Raw genomic sequence first — 18,608 nt, forward strand, 5'->3', positions numbered from 1 at the left:
TTAATCTCCACTTCTGGAAAGGAAGATTATTAAAGAATTTGTGGGGGCACCTGGGTGGTTCAGTGGGTTAAAGCCACTGCCTTCAGCTCGGGTCATCCCAGGGTCCTGGGATCGAGCCCCGCATCCGGCTCTCTGCTCAGTGGGGAGCCTGCTTCCCCCTCTCTCTCTGCCTGCCTCTATGCCTACTTGTGATCTCTGTCTGTAAAAGAAATAAAATTAAAAAAAAAAAAGAATTTGTGGACATATTTTAAGCCACCAGAAAGAGGAATTAAGAAAGCCTGTGGAGAGAGAGGAGAAAGAGCTGTTTCTAAGAATGGCGGGATGAATCTAAGATTGCTGGGAAATTTAGGAGTATTTCCAGAAAATCTGGAGTTCTCAGTTATGATCTGTGATAATGAATTAAAAGAATCAATCAGCCCCCTGAATTTGTTGGCCAGGTAGAGGCCTCTATCCCATGTTCACTCTTATTATTGCTTTTATCAGACAGATTTGCAGTATTTGTTTACTTGTCAGTTTCCCCCACTAAATTATGAGACTTTCATTGTCAAGGACTGTGAACTCGCCCTCACATGATAAGCAAATCTATTTCAAACTCCTGCCTTTAGTCAAGAAAAGAGGAGGGATACGTTGAAAAAGGAAGCAGCAACACAGTCCGGAAACAGAGGAGGGTGAAAATAATAGGATAGATGGGTTCTTACAGGGTCACAACATAACTTGGAAAGAGAGGAGCATCATTAAACTTGCTGAAGAAACTAGTTTATTACCAACCAATTCTCTAGGTTTGCTACTAGATCAAATTCAAGCTAGCTCTGCATTCCTCCCAATCCAGGCCTCCAGACCCAATTCTAACAAAACATGGGGTGTTTTCTATCTTAGTCATAACAAATTACGTCAAACCCAGTGGCTTAAAATAACACAAATTTATTATCTTACACTTTCATATGTAAGAAGTCTGACACCAGTTTCACTAGGCTATAATTAAGCTGTTAATAAGGCTGCAATCTTTTCTGGAGGCTATAGCAGAGAGAAGGTTTCCTTCTAGAGGCCACTCACATTCCCTGGCTCATAGCCCCCTCCCTCCATCTACAAAGCCAGTCTAGATTCTTTCACACTTCAAATTTCTGGGTTGTTTTTTTTTTCACTCCTATCTTTGATCTCTCTCCTCAGTCCCCTTTCTCTGACTCTCTGACTACAACAGGGAGAGGGGCCGATATGATTAAACCATACCCACCCAGATAACCCCAAATAGTCTCCCTCTCTTAAGGTCGTTGGCCTTAATCTTACCTAAAAGCACATTGTGCCACATAAGGTACCACATTCACAGGTCTGGGGATAAAGATATGGACATCTTTGTGGAGGTTGTTTTTCTGCCTGGTACAAGGTGTTACACAGATAGCAGAGGAGATGATGTCCAAATGGAAACTAAAGGAGACCACTCATACATGTCATAAACCCAACAAGCCTTTAATTAAATGCAAAAGAGAATTTGTAACTTTGATTACTCGGTTTCCTTAGCACTACACAGGAGGTAAAAAATTCTAGAAGGTGAAGCAGGACACAGGAGATAAAGAGAAGAGTGGGTACGAAATCCAGAAAATACCACAGAAAAATTTCTGTGCCCCAAAATTACTGCTGTGATTTGGTAGTTTCAAAGTTAAACACATACAACCATATATTGCTTTTCTTCAGTAAGTTACATATCTCAAAATAGCTCCAATTCCTTGTTTTCCTTACAAATGCAATGTTCCATTCACAAGCCACCAGATGGCAGAGAAGAGTAGAAAATAAATTCTTAAATACAGTTAAAAAAAAAAAAAAATCCAGAAAATAAAAACCAAAACACAACTCTTCTTATACTTGGAAAAATCCAGCCCTTTAGAGGTGGGGGGAGGTAGGGAGGACAAACTCAATCTTTTTATAGCAGAAAAGCACTTTACTTTTTAAAAAGGCTTCCAGAGACATCAATTTCACAATTTTGCTCCAGGTGATACTGGAAAAATCTGTTAAAAATGTGTACGAAGACAGTGGAGCCAAGATTAACTCAAAACAGTTAAGCAAACTTATAAGTTGAGGAAAAAACTAAGAATCACTTTAAACTTAAGAAGAAAAAAAATAAGTAAACTTAAGAAGAAGCTCCCAAGGATCGAAGCAAGATGGCGGAGGAATAGCAGACGGAAATGCCATCAGGTCCCAGGAGTTCAGCTCGATAGTTATCAAACCATTCCGAACACCTACATACTCAACAGAAGATAGAAGAGATGAAGAGCGGCAAGTCTAGGAACAGAAAATCGACCACTTTCTGTAAGGGAGGACGTGCAGAGAAGTGAATCCAAAACGATGGGAAGATAGACCACGATGGGAGGGGCTGACTCCCAGCAAGCAGTGGAGCAATCAAGCATAAAATCAGAACTTTTAAGAAGTCTGCTCCATTGAGGGACATCCCTCCAGAAGCTGAGCGGGGGTGGAGTCCTCACGGGGACAGTGTGGTCTCATATCCTGCGGGGTCATAGAAAGGCCGGGAGTGTCTGAGTGTGGTAGAGCCCCCAGGTATCGGAGTGGGGAAGTCGACCACAGAGACCGAGCCAAACAGTGCACTCTCAGCTTGGGGTTACCTTAAACCATGATCCAAGGCAGAGTCTGGCCACTGCTCTTTGAGCAGTGACCCCCACAAGTGGCAAATCTGAAGAGACCCCCTCCTTCCTCCTCCAGGGGGAGTGGTGCAGTAGTGCACGGCAAGAATTCTACTGGGTTTGGAGACTCCAAACAGGGCCACATACCAGACAGAAAGGCTCAGTCACAGGCCAGGTGAGCACAGAGCGTGGCCAGAGACCAGGGAGATAGGAGGGATTGACTGCTTTTCTCTGAGGGCACACTGAGGAGTGGGGCCCCCATGGCTTGGCTCCTCCAGGCTGGAGACTGGGAGGCTGCCATTTTCATTCCCGACCTCCAAAACTGTACAGAAAGTGTTCAGGTAAAAAAAGCTACTGAGAGCGAATCTCAGCAGATTACTTAGCCTGGCCTCTGGCAAGAGTGGTGCAATTCCGCCTTGGGAAAAGACATTGGAGATCACTGCAACAGGCCCCTCTCCCCTAGAAGATCAGCAAGACCATCCAGCCAAGAACAAGTTCACCAATCTACCAGAACAGGGGAACTCCAGAGCTAGGGGAAAGCAACACATAGAATTCATGGCTTTTTTCACCATGATCCTTTAGTCTTGCAAAGTTAAATTTTTTTATTTTACCTTTTTTCTTATTCTATTTCTTTTAACTTTTCCTCGTTCTTCTTTCAGCACTTTTAAACTAGTTTATCTTAACAATAACTTTTTTAAAAAATCTTTTAAAATCTTCATTGTTATACTCATATTTTATCCCTTCATTGTATTTAACCTTATTTTTTGTATACATATAGGTTTTTTTTCTTTAAAATTTTGGGATACAATTTCCTCTAATAGATCAAAATATACCGTAAATCTAGCACTTGGCTTTATTCTAGTCTCCAGCCTGATCACAATGTCTCTTTTTTTTTTCTTTTTCCAACTAAATTATCTTACCAATTCCTTTTCTAGAATTTTTTTAAATTTTCATCTTTACAGTCATATCCCATCCCTTCACATGTTTACTCATATTTTTGTGTATATATATATATATATATATATATATATATATATATGTTTTTCTTTCTTTAAAATTTTGAGAGAGAGTTTCTTAAAAGGGACCAGAATACACCCAAAATCAAGTGGGTGGCTATGCTCTACTCATCATTCTAATATATACATATTTTTTATATTTTACATTTTTTTCATTTTTATTCCTTTTTTCCCCCTTCCTTCTCCCCCCGGTTCTGGGTTTCTTCTGATTTGGATAGCATACATTTTTCTGGGCCTCTGCCACCCTTTTAGTATTTTATTCCCTCATTCATATATTCTTATCTGGATAAAATGACAAGGTGGAAAAACTCACCACAAAAAAAAAAAAAAAAGAACAAGAGGAAGTACCAACAGCTAGGGACCTAATCAATACGGACATTGGTAATATGTCAGAACTAGAGTTCAGAACGATGATTCCAAAGTGCTAGCTGGGCTTGAAAAAGGCATGGAAGATATTAGAGAAACCCTGTCTGGAGATCTACAACACCTTTCTGGAGAAATAAAAGAACTAAAATCTAACCAACTTGAAGTAAAAAAAAAAAAAAAAGCTATTAATGAGGTGCAATAAAAAATGGAGGCTCTTACTGCTAGGACAAATGAGGCAGAAGAGAAAATTAATGATAAATAGGAGACCAAATGACAGAAAATAAAGGAGCTGAGCAAAAGAGAGACAAACAACTACTGGACCATTAAGGGAGAATTCGAGACATAAGTGATACCATAAGACAAAACAATATTAGAATAATTGGGATTCCAAGGGGCGCCTGGGTGGCTCAGTGGGTTAAAGCCTCTGCCTTCAGCTCAGGTCATGATCCCAGGGTCCTGGGATTGAGCCCCGAATCGGGCTGTCTGCTAAGCAGGGAGCCTGCTTCCTCCTCTCTCTCTCTCTACCTGCCTCTCTGCCTACTTGTCTGTCAAATAAATAAATAAAATCTTAAAAAAAAAAAAGAAGAAGAAGAATTGGGATTCCAGAAGAAAAAGAAAGAGAGAGCGGCAGAAGGTATACAGAAGCAAATTATAGTAGAGGATTTCCCTAATACATCAAAGGGAACAAGCATCAAAATCCAGGAGGCACAGAGAAGCCCCCTCAAAATCAATAAAAATGGGTCATCATCTAATAGTAAAACTTACAAGTCTTAGTGACAAAGAGAAAATCCTGAAAGCAGCTCGGAATAAGAACTCTATAACATACAATGGTAGAAACATTAGATTGGCAGCGGACTTATCCACAGAGACCTGGCAGGCCAGAAAGAATTGGCATGATATATTCAGAGCACTAAATGAGAAAAGTATGCAGCCAAGAATACTATATGCAGCTAGCCTATCACTGAAAATAGAAGGAGAGATAAAAAGCTTCAGGACAAACAAAAATTAAAAGAATTTGCAAACACCAAACCAGCCCTACAGGAAATATTGAAAGGGGTCCTCTAAGCAAAGAGAGAGCTTAAAGTAGTAGACCTGAAAGGAACAGAGACAATATACAGTAACAGTCACCTTACAGGCAATACATTGACACTAAATTCTTACCTTTCAATAGTTACCCAGAATGTAAATGGACTAAATGCCCCAATAAAAAGACACAGGGTATCAGAATGGACAAAAAAACAAAACCCATCGATATGCTGTCTACAAGAAACTCATTTTAGAACCAAAGATACCTCCAGATTTCAAGTGAGGGGGGTAGAAAACAATTTACCATGCTAATGGACATCAAAAGGAAGCTGGGGTAGCAATCCTTGTATCACATAAATTAGATTTTAAGTCAAAGACTATAATGAGAGATGAGGAAGGACACTATATATTCTTAAAGGGTCTGTCCAACAAGAAGATCTAACGAGTTTAAATATCTATGCTCCTAACATGGGAGCAGCCAATTATATAAACCAATTAATAACAAAATCAAAGAAACAAATCGACAATAATACAATAGTAAGGGACTTTAACAACCCCCTCACTGAAATGGACAGATCATCCAAGCAAAAGATCAACAAGGAAATAAAGGTCTTAAATGATACACTGGACCAGATGGACATCACGGATATATTCAGAACATTCCATCCCAAAGCAATAGAATACACATTCTTCAATAGTGCACATGGAACATTCTCTGGAATAGATCACATCCTGGGTCACAAATCAGGTCTCAAACAGTACCAAAAGATTGGGATCATCCCCTGCATATTTTCAGACCACAATGCTCTGAAGCTAGAACTCAAATACAAGAGGAAAGTTGGAAAGAACTCAAATACATGGAGGCTAAAGAGCATCCTACTAAAGAATGAGTCAACCAGGAAATTCACAAAAACAAATGAAAATTAAAGGACTCAAATGAAGAAAATCATGAATGAAAGAGGAGAAATCACAACCAACACCAAAGAAATACAAACAATTACAAGAACATATTATGAGCAACTATACACCAGCAAACAACAATCTGGAAGAAATGGATGCATTCCTAGAGACATATAAACTACCACAACTGAACCAGGAAGAAATAGAAAGCCTGAACAGACCCATAACCAGTAAGGAGATTGAAACAGTCATCAAAAATCTCCAAACAAACAAAAGCCCAGGGCCAAACGGCTTCCCAGGGGAATTCTACCAAACATTTAAAGAAGAACTAATACCTATTCTCCTGAAACTGTTCCAAAAAATAGAAATGGAAGGAAAACTTCCAAACTCATTTTATGAGGCCAGCATCACCTTGATCCCAAAACCGGACAAGGATCCCATCAAAAAAGAGAACTACAGACCAATATCCTTGATGAACACAGATGCAAAATTTCTCACCAAAATACTAGCCAATAGGATTCAACAGTACGTTAAAAGGATTATTCACCACGACCAAGTGGGATTTATTCCAGGGCTGCAAGGTTGGTTCAACATCCACAAATCAATCAATGTGATACAACACATTAATAAAAGAAAGAACAAGAACCATATGATACTCTCCATAGATGCTGAAAAAGCATTTGACAAAGTACAGCATCCCTTCCTGATCAAAACTCTTCAAAGTGTAGGGATAGAGGGCACATACCTCAATATTATCAAAGCCATCTATGAAAAACCCATCGCAAATATCATTCTCAATGGAGAAAAACTGAAAGCTTTTCCTCTAAGGTCAGGAACAAGACAGGGATGTCCGTTATCACCACTGCTATTCAACATAGTACTAGAAGTCCTAGCCTCAGCAATCAGACAACAAAAAGAAATTAAAGGCATCCAAATCGGCAAGGAGGAAGTCAAACTATCACTCTTCGCAGATGATATGATACTATATGTGGAAAACCCAAAAGATTCCACTCCAAAACTGCTAGAACTTGTATAGGAATTCAGTAAAGTGTCAGGATATAAAATCAATGCACAGAAATCAATCGCATTTCTCTACACCAACAACAAGACAGAAGAAAGAGAAATTAAGGAGTCAATCCCATTTACAACTGCACCCAAAAGTATAAGATACCTAGGAATAAACCTAACCAAAGAGACTAAGAATCTATACACAGAAAACTATAAAGTACTCATGAAAGAAATTGAGGAAGACACAAAGAAATGGAAAAATGTTCCATGCTCCTGGATTGGAAGAATAAATATTGTGAAAATGTCTATGCTACCTAAAGCAATCTACACATTTAATGCAATTCCTATCAAAGTACCATCCATTTTTTTCAAAGAAATGGAACAAATAACCCTAAAATTTATATGGAACTAGAAAAGACCGCGAATAGCCAAAGGAATATTGAAAAAGAAAGCCAAAGTTGGTGGCATCACAATTCCGGACTTCAATCTCTATTACAAAGCTGTCATCATCAAGACAGCATGGTACTGGCACAAAAACAGACACATAGATCAATGGAACAGAATAGAGAGCCCAGAAATAGACCCTCAACTCTATGGTCAACTAATCTTTGACAAAGCAGGAAAGAATGTCCAATGGAAAAAAGACAGCCTCTTCAATAAATGGTGTTGGGAAAATTGGACAGCCACATGCAGAAAAATGAAATTGGATCATTTCCTTACACCACACACGAAAATAGACTCAAAATGGATGAAGGACCTCAATGTGAGAAAGGAATCCATCAAAATCCTTGAGGAGAACACAGGCAGCAACCTCTTCGACCTCAGCCGCAGCAACATCTTCCCAGGAACATCGCCAAAGGCAAGGGAAGCGAGGGCAAAAATGAACTATTGGGATTTTATCAAAATCAAAAGCTTTTGCACAGGAAAGGAAACAGTTAACAAAACCAAAAGACAACTGACAGAATGGGAGAAGATATTTGCAAACGACATATCAGATAAAGGGCTAGTGTCCAGAATCTATAAAGAACTTAGCAAACTCAACACCCAAAGAACAAATAATCCAATCAAGAAATGGGCAGAAGACATGAACAGACATTTCTGCAAAGAAGACATCCAGATGGCCAACGGACACATGAAAAAGTGCTCCACATCACTCGGCATCAGGGAAATACAAATCAAAACCACAATGAGATACCACCTCACACCAGTCAGAATGGCTAAAATTAACAAGTCAGGAAATGACAGATGCTGGCGAGGATGCGGAGAAAGGGGAACCCTCCTACACTGTTGGTGGGAATGCAAGCTGGTGCAACCACTCTGGAAAACAGCATGGAGGTTCCTCAAAATGTTGAAAATAGAACTACCCTATGACCCAGCAATTGCACTGCTGGGTATTTACCCTAAAGATAAAAACGTAGTGATCCGAAGGGGCACGTGCACCCGAATGTTTATAGCAGCAATGTCTACAATAGCCAAACTGTGGAAAGAACCTAGATGTCCATCAACAGACGAATGGATAAAGAAGATGTGGTATATATACACAATGGAATACTATGCAGCCATCAAAAGAAATGAAATCTTGCCATTTGCGACAACGTGGATGGAACTAGAAGGTATCATGCTTAGCGAAATAAGTCAATCGGAGAAAGACAACTATCATATGATCTCCCTGATATGAGGGAGAGGAGATGCAACATGGGGGGGTTAAGGGGGTAGGAAAAGAGTAAATGAAGCAAGATGGGATTGGGAGGGAGATAAACCATAAGTGACTCTTAATCTCACAAAACAAACTGAGGGTTGCAGGGGGGAGGGGGGTTGGGGGGGTGGGGTTATGGACATTGGGGAGGGTATGTGCTATGGTGAGTGCTGTGAAGTGTGTAAACCTGGCGATTCACAGACCTGTACCCCTGGGGAAAAAAATATATGTTTATAAAAAATAAAAGAAAAATAAAAGAAAAAAATGCCTAAAATATCTCAAAAAAGTGATTTTTGAGAGAAAATGGCCAAGATCTTATTTCAAAAAAAAAAAGAGATGAATGGATAAAGAAGAGGTAGTATATATATACAATGGAATACTATGCAGCCATCAAAAGAAATAAAATCTTGCCATTTGCAACGACATGGATGGAACGAGAGGATATTATGCTGAGCGAAATAAGTCAACCAGAGAAAGACCATTATCACAGGATCTCTCTGATATGAGGAATTTGAGAGGCAGGGTCGGGGGGCCGTGGGGGATAGGGAAGGAAAAAATGAAACAAGATGGGATCGGAAGGGAGACAAACCATAAGAGACTCTTAATCTCACAAAACAAACTGAGGGTTGTTGAGGAGAGGAGGGTAGGGAGAGGGGGGTTGGGTTACAGACATTGGGGCTGGTATGTGCTTTGGTGAGTGCTGTGAAATGTGTAATTCTGACAATTCACAGACCTGTACCCCTGGGGCAAATAATACATTATATGTTAATAAAATAATTAATTTTAAAAATAAAGAAGCTCCCAAAACCAAAAAAAAAGGTAAAACAAAAACAAAAACAAAAACCCTGCCTTGGCCCTGTGCCTCCCTGAGGACACTCAACAGCTGCCTCCTGGTCATCCCCACTCAGTCGTCCCTCAGACACCTCACATTCAACTTGTCCCACACAGAGAACTCACCGTCCTCCTTCTACACTTCCTCTTCCTCCTGTTGTCTACTTCAGTGAAAAGTATTCTCATCCACCTCATTGCCAAATTTAGAAACCTGAAAGCCATCCTTGTTGCTTTGACAAACTTCCACCTGCCAACAGTAAGTATTTTATCATTCTTTTTATTCATGGACTGGTTTGGAAATAATGCACTGGTTCTACCTCTTGTAGTAGTTACCCTAGAAACAACTGTGTGCATATTTACTTTACCAAAGCCAAAGCTAGAGAGCATCTTTACCAACTATTTTCAGGTGATATGAGGATCTTTTAAAATGCACTAGCCCCCTCCCAGATTAAATCATGGCTGTTGTTACTGGTGTGCATTTTACTTATTTAACCACACTGGGACATTATTATTGCTGGCTTTACAGTGTCTACCCATATACTTGCCACCTTCTTTGCTCTTCTTTCCTTCTTGCACATCAGCTCCTCCCTCAAGGATCACTCTCCTTCTGTCTCAAGTTCACTCTTCAGAATTTCCTATAGGTAGCATCTGCTAGAGATCAACTCTCTCCGCTTTCAGTTTATCAGGTTTTGTCTATTATTCTTTCACCCTCAATTCATGAAAGATATCTTTAATTCCAGTTCTACATGGACAGATATTTTACGTGAGCCCTTTCAAGATACCATTCCACTATCACCTGATTTGCATTGTTGCTGTTAGGAAGTTAACTATTAACCTAACTACTGCTCCTTTGAAGTCATCCGCTCTGCTCCTCTGGTGCTTCTGAGATTTTGTTTTCTTTGTCTATTTTTGTAGTTTCTGTAATGTGACTTGGGTAGATTTCTTTTTATTGATACTATTTGGGATTTTTTAATTCATTCTAAAAGAGTTTCAGTCATTACATCTTCAAATATTGCCTTTGCCCCATTCTTTCTCAACTTTTCTTATGTAATCCCAACTAAATGAATAAATCCTCTTACTCTCTATCCACCATACATCTTAATTCCACTTCTGTGTTTTCCATCTTTTTTTGGTCTCTCTTAAAAGCATTCCTGGTAGTAACTACAGATCTACGTTCTAGTTCACTAATTCTCTCTTAAGCTTTGATCAATCTTCTGTCAAACTGTTAAGCTGAATTTTTTTTTTTAGGTTATATACTTATCATTTCTTGAAGCTCTATTTGGTTCTTTTTCAAATATTTTCTGCTCCTTTTTATAATTTTCTATTTCCTGAAGACAATTTTAGGCTTGTATTTTGTCTTTTTTAATATTGTAAGCATGGTTATATTGGCCATGGAAGAATAGGTTATGTGGCAACAATAAATGACAAATATCCCAGTGGCTTACGACCATAAACATTTGTTTTGTGCTTTCTGTGTTCACTGTGGGTCAGCACTTCAGCTGATATCTTCTTTGCTATGGGACCAAGACTGGCAAGTAAGCCATTATCTGAAACATTAATGCCTGTCATAGGAGAAAGCAAAGAGACTTATGACAAAGCACAAGGTAATCCTTAAATCTTCTGAAAGAGGCAATATACATCACTTCTGTTTATTTTGAGTAGAATCTTCTTGTAAAGATGGGTAACAAATTCCATAAATAATTTAAAAAAACATCACAGCCCATGCTTCTTATTACTAAATATTCAGTTCCCATCCCATCACATACTAAATACTTACCTCCTCCCCAACAGGGAAGACCCTAGGGTCCCACATAGTCACTGCTCTAAGCTCAGAGTCCAAGATCTCAGATGTGTTCATTTCAATATCAGATCTAGAAGAGGTTCATTTTTAACCTAGATGCCTGTTAACTAGTAATCCAAGTTATGTTTCACCCCACCTCAATATATATACATGAGAGTAGAACAGGGTCAGGATAATTACAATAAAACTCTCATTTGGAAGGATAAAGATGGAAGACACAATTCTAAATCCCAATGGGCAGATAATTACAAGCATTCCTACTCTAGGAAAGTGGAATATTTCTTGAATAGGTCTTCTTTTCTCTAATTAGGAGTGACTCCCTAAAACACGGCTCACCATGGCCCTCGGTTCTGCCCTCTGGCAAGGTGTTCCTTATCAATTATTAACTATGAAGAGGGCCTTGGAAAATATGCCCTGTTTGGGGACTTGGAAGCTTTCCCTACATGTTTCCTTCCCATAGAATTGTGGGGCCACCAACTGCAGATTCTGAATGCAGGCTGGTGGCACTTTTGATGAACAATTCTTTCTCAAAAACACACTTGATTTTTTATTTATTTTAATCAGCTCCCTATACTAATAGCCATACCCATAATTCCTTTTTTTTTTAAAGATTTTATTTATGGGGGGGCCTGGATGTCTTAGTTACTTGTCCACCTTCAGCTCAGGTCATGATCCCAGGGTCCTGGGATCCAAACGCGCATTGGGCTCCCTGCTTAGCGGGGAGTCTGCTTCTCCCCCTTCCTCTGCCCCTTCCCCTGTACTTGTGAGTTCACTCTTTCTCTCTCTCTCCCTCTCTTTCAAATAATCTTTTTTTTTTTTTAATTTGAGAGAGAGAGACAGAGAGAGCATGAGAGGGGAGAAGAGCATGAGAGGGGAGAAGGTCAAAGGGAGAAGCAGACTTCCCGTGGAGCTGGGAACCTGATGCGGGACTCGATCCCAGGACTCCAGGCTCACGACGCTAGCTGAAGGCAGCCACCCAACCAATTGAGCTAAGCAGGCACCCTAAATAAATAAATAATCTTAAAAAAAAAGAACAAAATAGATAGCCAGAAATAGAACTGTACATATGTAAACCCTTGATAAATGACAGAGATGCCACTGAAAAGTAGTGAGAAAAAGACTGCCTTTTTAATAAAAAGTTCTGGGATAGTCAAGTGTCTATGAGAATAAGATGAAATTGTATTTCTAACTTACACCATAAAAATATCAATTTCAAGTAGCTTATAAACCTAAATGTGAAAGTCAAAACTGAAAAATTTGGGGGGATAATGGATGACTCAGTCACCTAAGCTTCCTACTCTTGATTTCAGCTCAAGTCATGATTGCAGCATCGTGAAATCGAGCCCCATGTCGGGCTCCATGCTCAGTGAAGGGTCTGCTTGGGATTCTCTCTCCCTTTGCCCCTCCCCCTACCATGCATGGGCACATGATCCCTCTCTCTTAAATAAATAAACCTTAAAAAAAAAAAAAAAGCTGGGGCGCCTGGGTGGCTCAGTGGGGTGGAGCCTCTGCCTTCGGCTCAGGTTGTGACCCCAGGGTCCTGGGATCGAGCCCTGCATCAGGCTCTTTGCTTGGCGGGGAGCCTGCTTCCCCTTCTCTTTCTCTCTACCTGCCTCTCTGCCTACTTTTGATCTCTGCCTGTCAAATAAACAAATAAAATCTTTTTTAAAAAAAAAAGCTGAAAAGCTTTTAAAAGACTGTACAGCAGAATATCTTCATGACCTCAGGACAGGGAAGAATTTCTTAAGCAAGATGCAAAAAGCAATAAAGATCAATCAGTTCAACTGCATTAATGTTTGTTGAACTTAGAGGTGAGAAAGAATATAATGAACTGAATCAGAAAATTACAGCAAAGTAAAAGGTTAAAGGGGTACACCTAATTGGACTGAAATTCCACAAAGTTGGAAAAAAGGTGTTCTGAAATGACAATGGGGAGCTTGAGATACATAGAAAGACAGGCAAAGCCAATGCTCATAAAGTATAGTAGTTATGTCCTATAAATTTGCCATGAACAGTGAATTAGTGAACACTAGGAAAAACACAAGATTGGATTCTTGTGCTCCTCTAGTCACGTTTTTAACAACCAATCAATACATAACCTTGTTTTGAATTTTTTTTAAAGATACTTTTGTTCAACTTACGAAGCCAGAAGAGAGGTGTGAGGGATCCAGTGGCCCTTTACTTTCTGAGGTCTTTGGAGGACTTAACACTCCCCAGTTGTCACAGGATTCAGAGACTGACATGGTCCAGCTGGTGGTTAACACAGCTGCTGCTCCTTTGGGTGGGGGCAGCAGCAGTATCGGCAGCCCAGCCCAGGACTGAGCTTCTCAATGTCTGTATGGATGTCAAGCCCTGCAAGGAAAAGCCAAGGCCGGAGAAAAAGCTGCGTAAACCAATGCAGCCCCTGGAAGAAGAATCCCGGCTGCTTTGCCATCACCTGGGAAGCCCAGAAGGGTATTTCCCACCTGTACAGACTGAACTGGGACCACTGCGGACAAACGGCACCTGCTTGCAAACAGTACCTCATCCAGGACACCTACCAGTATGAGTGCTCCTAACCTTGGGCTCTAGGGCCAGCAGGTGAGCCACAGCTGGCACAAAGAGCACGTCTTGAATGTGACCCTATGTGACGAGAGCTGAAGAGGGCTATCTGCACTGCTGGGAAGGCTGCCACACTTCCTAAACCTATGAGAACAACTGTGACAAAGGCCAGGACTGGATGTCAAGGTAAAAGTGGTACCCAGTGGGAGCTCCCTGCACCCCTTCCATTTCTCCTTCCCAGCACCTGCCACTCTGTGCAGTGAGATCTGGAGCCACTCCTACAAACTGAGCAGCTACAGCGGAGGCAGTGGCTCCTGCATCCAGATATGGTTTGACCCAGCCCAGGGCAATCCCAACAGGGACGTGGTGAGGTTCTATGCTGAAGCCATGAGTGGGGCTGGGCTCTGCAGGCTTTGGCCTTTGCTTCCTGCTCAGCCTGGCCCTGATGCTGCTCTGGCTACTCAGCTGAGCTCCTTTATCTTCTGATACCTGCCCAGCCCTGCTCTATTCAGCTCCATAGCTCCCAGTTATTCACTTCCTGTGCCTGGCCCAGGGCAGAGGTGGGAGCATCTGACTGACAGTTTGAATAAACCAGACACCCAACATGTAAAAAACAAAACAAAACAAAACAAAATAAAGAGACTTCTGTTTAAAGATACTTACTTAGTACACGGATGCAACAGCAGTATAACTATATAACCATAACTATAGCAGTATAAGTATAGCCCCAATGAAGCTAATCTAACACAGACACTTTCTTTGTAAGGCACAGTACAGCCTTCTTGCACTTTGGAATACTGAACAGCACTTCAGCCCTATAGATGGGAACTATTTCTTTTTCCAAAGATTTTGTTTATTTATTTGTCAGAGAGAGAGAGAAAGCACAAGCAGCGGGGAGCTGCCGGAGAGGGAGAAGCAGGCTGAGCAAGGAGCCAGTGTGGGGCTTGATCCCACGACCCTGGGATCATGACCTGAGCTGAAGGCAGGCGCTTAACTGACTGAGCCACCCAGGCAACTGATAGAGGACTATGTTAAACAGTGAAACCACCAACAAAAAGCATAAAGATGTGGAAAATATGCCACTAAACAGGCCACAAAAAGGACACTTAAATACAGTACAAGAGCTGAAAGAGAGAGAATAGTTACCTTGTTCAGCCTCAGCTGGAAATGTGCTCGTCAGGTGATACCAATTTTTCACCACTCCACACCTGCCCAAGAACGGCCACTAAAGCAGGGTACTGACTGGGGGGCTCCAAATAAACCTTAGTAAGTGAATTCATAAATATGGAATCTTTGAGAATCGACTGAATATACACAATCTGTGAGAAGGACCATGTGAAGTTCTGAATGAAATGGGCAAGAGAGTGTAGGAGGGGAACCGTGCCTGCAAGACCTTGCTTTGTGACGAATACCCAAGGATGAAGGAAATGAAAGGAATATTTGGAATTACTGACCCCAACATTTCAAATAAAATTCTAGTGAAAGTTCTTTGGAGGTTTTCATGCTTTGACACATTTGTCTGCCATACCATCACAGTACGCTGATTAGGCCTGGATATGAGTGTATCACCAACATGTCCAGACATCACTGTGTCCCAGATTGTCACTTCCCTAGGATAATTCCTAGAAATGAATGTGGGCTAATACTGAGTCACAAATGAGGTTGTTGATGATAATGTGACACTGTTTGTAATAGGGGTACAACATCTGTTAAATTATGTTTTATCCATAAGTTATTATTATCCATAAGTTATTATTATCATGTGTCTTGGAAATATCTCCTGGCTTACATTACCAATTCCCACCTCTACCTCTACCCTCCCTCACCAAACCAGATCAGCCATCATCAAAGAGAGGTAAGAGAAGGTGAGATCTGATCCTAAGGTATAAAAGTGAGCCACCAGCTCAGAGTTCCTATAGAGTAAAGAGGATCATACTGATCTCTAGTAAAACTTCTCCCTAAAACTGGGGTTGGGAGGAACTTGTGGGGAAGGGAGGGATACAGAGATACGAAATAAAGTTGGAGAGGTATTTAATCCATATACCTTGACAAAATTTAGCATGCAGAGCTATGATTTTTACTAAAAAAAATAAGTTGACTAAAACTTGACTAAAAGACCAAGTTGACTAAAAGTAGACAAAATATCAAAGACCACTGAACTTAAGTATTATTGCACATGTCTGGGTTTAATGTTGATAAGCGGGCAATGTATGGATAAATAATAAAAATAAAGATACACATAATGCATAAATTATGATGTGTTCCAAAAAATTTATTTTTCTTACCTTAATTTCATCAAAATCACTAGTTATGTTGTTATAAATAAGCCTTTGTCATGCTCTGTGTCATATTGCCAGTAAGGATCTAAAGGATTAAAAATAAAATAAAATTTATTCAAAGTATACAAAATTTGAACATACTATCATCAAAATATATATATCAATTGTGCAAAACCAAAAACTAAAATTAGTTTTTTCAAGATTTAATTATTTATTTGAGAGAGAGAGAGAGAATAAACAGGAGGGACAGAGGGAGAGAATCTCAAGCAGACTTCACGCTGAGCATGGAGCTGGACACAGGGCTCTCCACCTCACAACCCTGAGATCATGACCTGAGCCAAAACCAGGAGTGGGAAACTTCACCAACTGTACCACCCAGGAGCCCCTAAAATTATTTGTTATATCTGTTTTCAAATGTAATCTTTTTTCTAAACTGCCAAAAATTACCTATAAAATTAAAAGGCAATATACAAATTATAATTAACAAATACCAATTTAAATAAAATTATAATAAAGTTGAAATTTTTATGTAATTTTTTAAAAAACTTATTAAAACTCTATTATGTATTTTTCAAAAATAGAACTAATCACAAGTCTATCAAGGCTCATTTATTGCTAATGTCAACCACAGACATCACATATATTTTATCTGGACTCTCATACATAAAGTTTAAAAGTAATATGAATTGCTTAATATTGCAGAATATCCCTCAGCTACCATGGACCACTGTTTAAAATATTAACCTAATTTTTAAGTAGAAACACAAACTGGAATAGAAAGAGAAACAAGAATAAAGATGGTTAGCAGTACTGGAAAGTGATTAATTCATTATACAGGAATTTATCACACCTTGGCTAAGTTAATTAGTCTGTCCTTTCACCTACGAAGTTCTGCAACTACATATCCTCTCTACACATCAAAGCAGTGTCCATAACCACCCTCAACAGCCCATAACCTTCATGACATTTGTTTCCAGGGCTTCAGGGTAAGTGACAAGGAGAAGTGTATCTGGGACCTGAAAGGTGTTTGTCACTAGAGTAAATGTTTGGATGACAAGTTGCTCTACCAGCGTTGAGTGTTGGATCCCAAATGACACTACTTTTTTAAAGTTTGTGATATCTGGGTCCTCTACACACAAGATCCAGAGCAGAGGTCCCTCTTGCTCAGGTCCTAAGAGAATACTATAAGTGTCAGGGAGTCAACAGGTCATCTAGGATCTACTGAAATCAAAAGAAAAAATAATTACTTCAAGCACGTAATCATAATGAGAGAGCAGTTAACAGGGAGTCCTGTACGGAGGTAAAGACAGCTGTAGCAGGGTGGGAAACAAAAATAAGGAAGCCTTTCTTTATCAAGCTTCTGTTATAATACAGTCTTAACACAAATAACTGGGACTCTGAGTTTAGATGCCCCTTTTATTTTTCATGATAGTCCTCAATTTTTATTTCCCCTAAGTTGGTAAAAGTATGGGTCAGAGAATCACCTACTATATTAATTAATGTTTATCAAGGTATAAAGACAATAAACCTGTTTTATAACTAAAAATAAAATATATAACTTAATGAGAATGTAAATATCAAGGCTGCAGGGCTCTAGAAAGATGGGAGAAGTCCAAGGCTTAGTTCTTACTTTGGCTCCTTTGATCAACTTTAATGCCTGCTGTCCAAGGCTATTAGTCTATAAACTAGGTTTTGCGAGTAAAACAATGAATTTTAACTGAGGCAAACAAAACCGTAATGCTCACTAAATCTTCATCACCAGTGAGGACAAGTTTATACCAAATATCCTCTTAAAAATTAAAAACAAAAACAATTCTGGTTTCATCGTTTCTCAATCTCTCGCACTCACTCTACTCTTTCTGTGGAAAGGGGTGCGGGAATAAAAAACAATTAACTCTGCCCTTAATCTGGATCATATACTTCTACTAAGAAATACTATAGGAAATAATAATATAAACTACCACTTACTAAATATCTATTATGTGACAAAATAATCCAGCCAGATAGATGGTAATGTTCACCTTATAGAAAAGGACTCAAAAGCTCAGAGAGAAGCTCAAGGTGACTCAGCTAGGGAACATGGGAGAATCTGGGTTCAGAGCCATTTCTGTCCAATTCAAACTGCCTTATCTTCACCAATATCACAGACAACTAAGATCTCTTAGTATCTACCAACGCTGTGGACATTATTAGTTTTTGCCAGTATTCTATATACGGAAAAGATGTTTGTTTTTCAGCAAGCCTTACACTCTTCCAAAGTTTGCTACTCTGTAAACTTCAAGTTTAAACAGGTAAGTAAGTACCAGAATACCACTAAAAAGTGACTGGGAAAATAAGAGGGATGTTCCTTGAACCACTCTGACCACATCTGCTCTTCAAATTCCTGCAGAAGGGCGCCTGGGTGGCTCAGTGGGTTAAGCCGCTGCCTTCGGCTCAGGTCATGATCTCGGGGTCCTGGGATCGAGTCCCGCATCGGGCTCTCTGCTCAGCAGGAAGCCTGCTTCCCTCTCTCTC

General features: G+C 39.9%; 1 protein-coding gene and 1 pseudogene across 1 annotated transcript in view; one reads left to right on the forward strand and one right to left on the reverse strand.

The window, feature by feature from the left end:
* Positions 1 to 18,608, reverse strand: part of KLHL3 (kelch like family member 3) — a 234,885-nt gene that overhangs the window by 163,310 nt on the left and 52,967 nt on the right. The window contains exons 2-4 of the mRNA XM_032837740.1: positions 16,101 to 16,179; positions 14,962 to 15,065; positions 9,600 to 9,720 (exon numbers count right to left, since the gene is read on the reverse strand). Coding sequence (XP_032693631.1) covers positions 9,600 to 9,695 — 96 coding nt within the window. The 5' untranslated portion in view covers positions 9,696 to 9,720; positions 14,962 to 15,065; positions 16,101 to 16,179. The remainder of the gene's footprint in view (positions 1 to 9,599; positions 9,721 to 14,961; positions 15,066 to 16,100; positions 16,180 to 18,608) is intronic.
* LOC116855189 lies at positions 11,063 to 14,284 on the forward strand (annotated as a pseudogene).

Source organism: Lontra canadensis, unplaced genomic scaffold (genome assembly GCF_010015895.1).
Source record: "Lontra canadensis isolate GAN:19392208 unplaced genomic scaffold, GSC_riverotter_1.0 scaffold99, whole genome shotgun sequence".
Classification (NCBI taxonomy): domain Eukaryota; kingdom Metazoa; phylum Chordata; class Mammalia; order Carnivora; family Mustelidae; genus Lontra; species Lontra canadensis.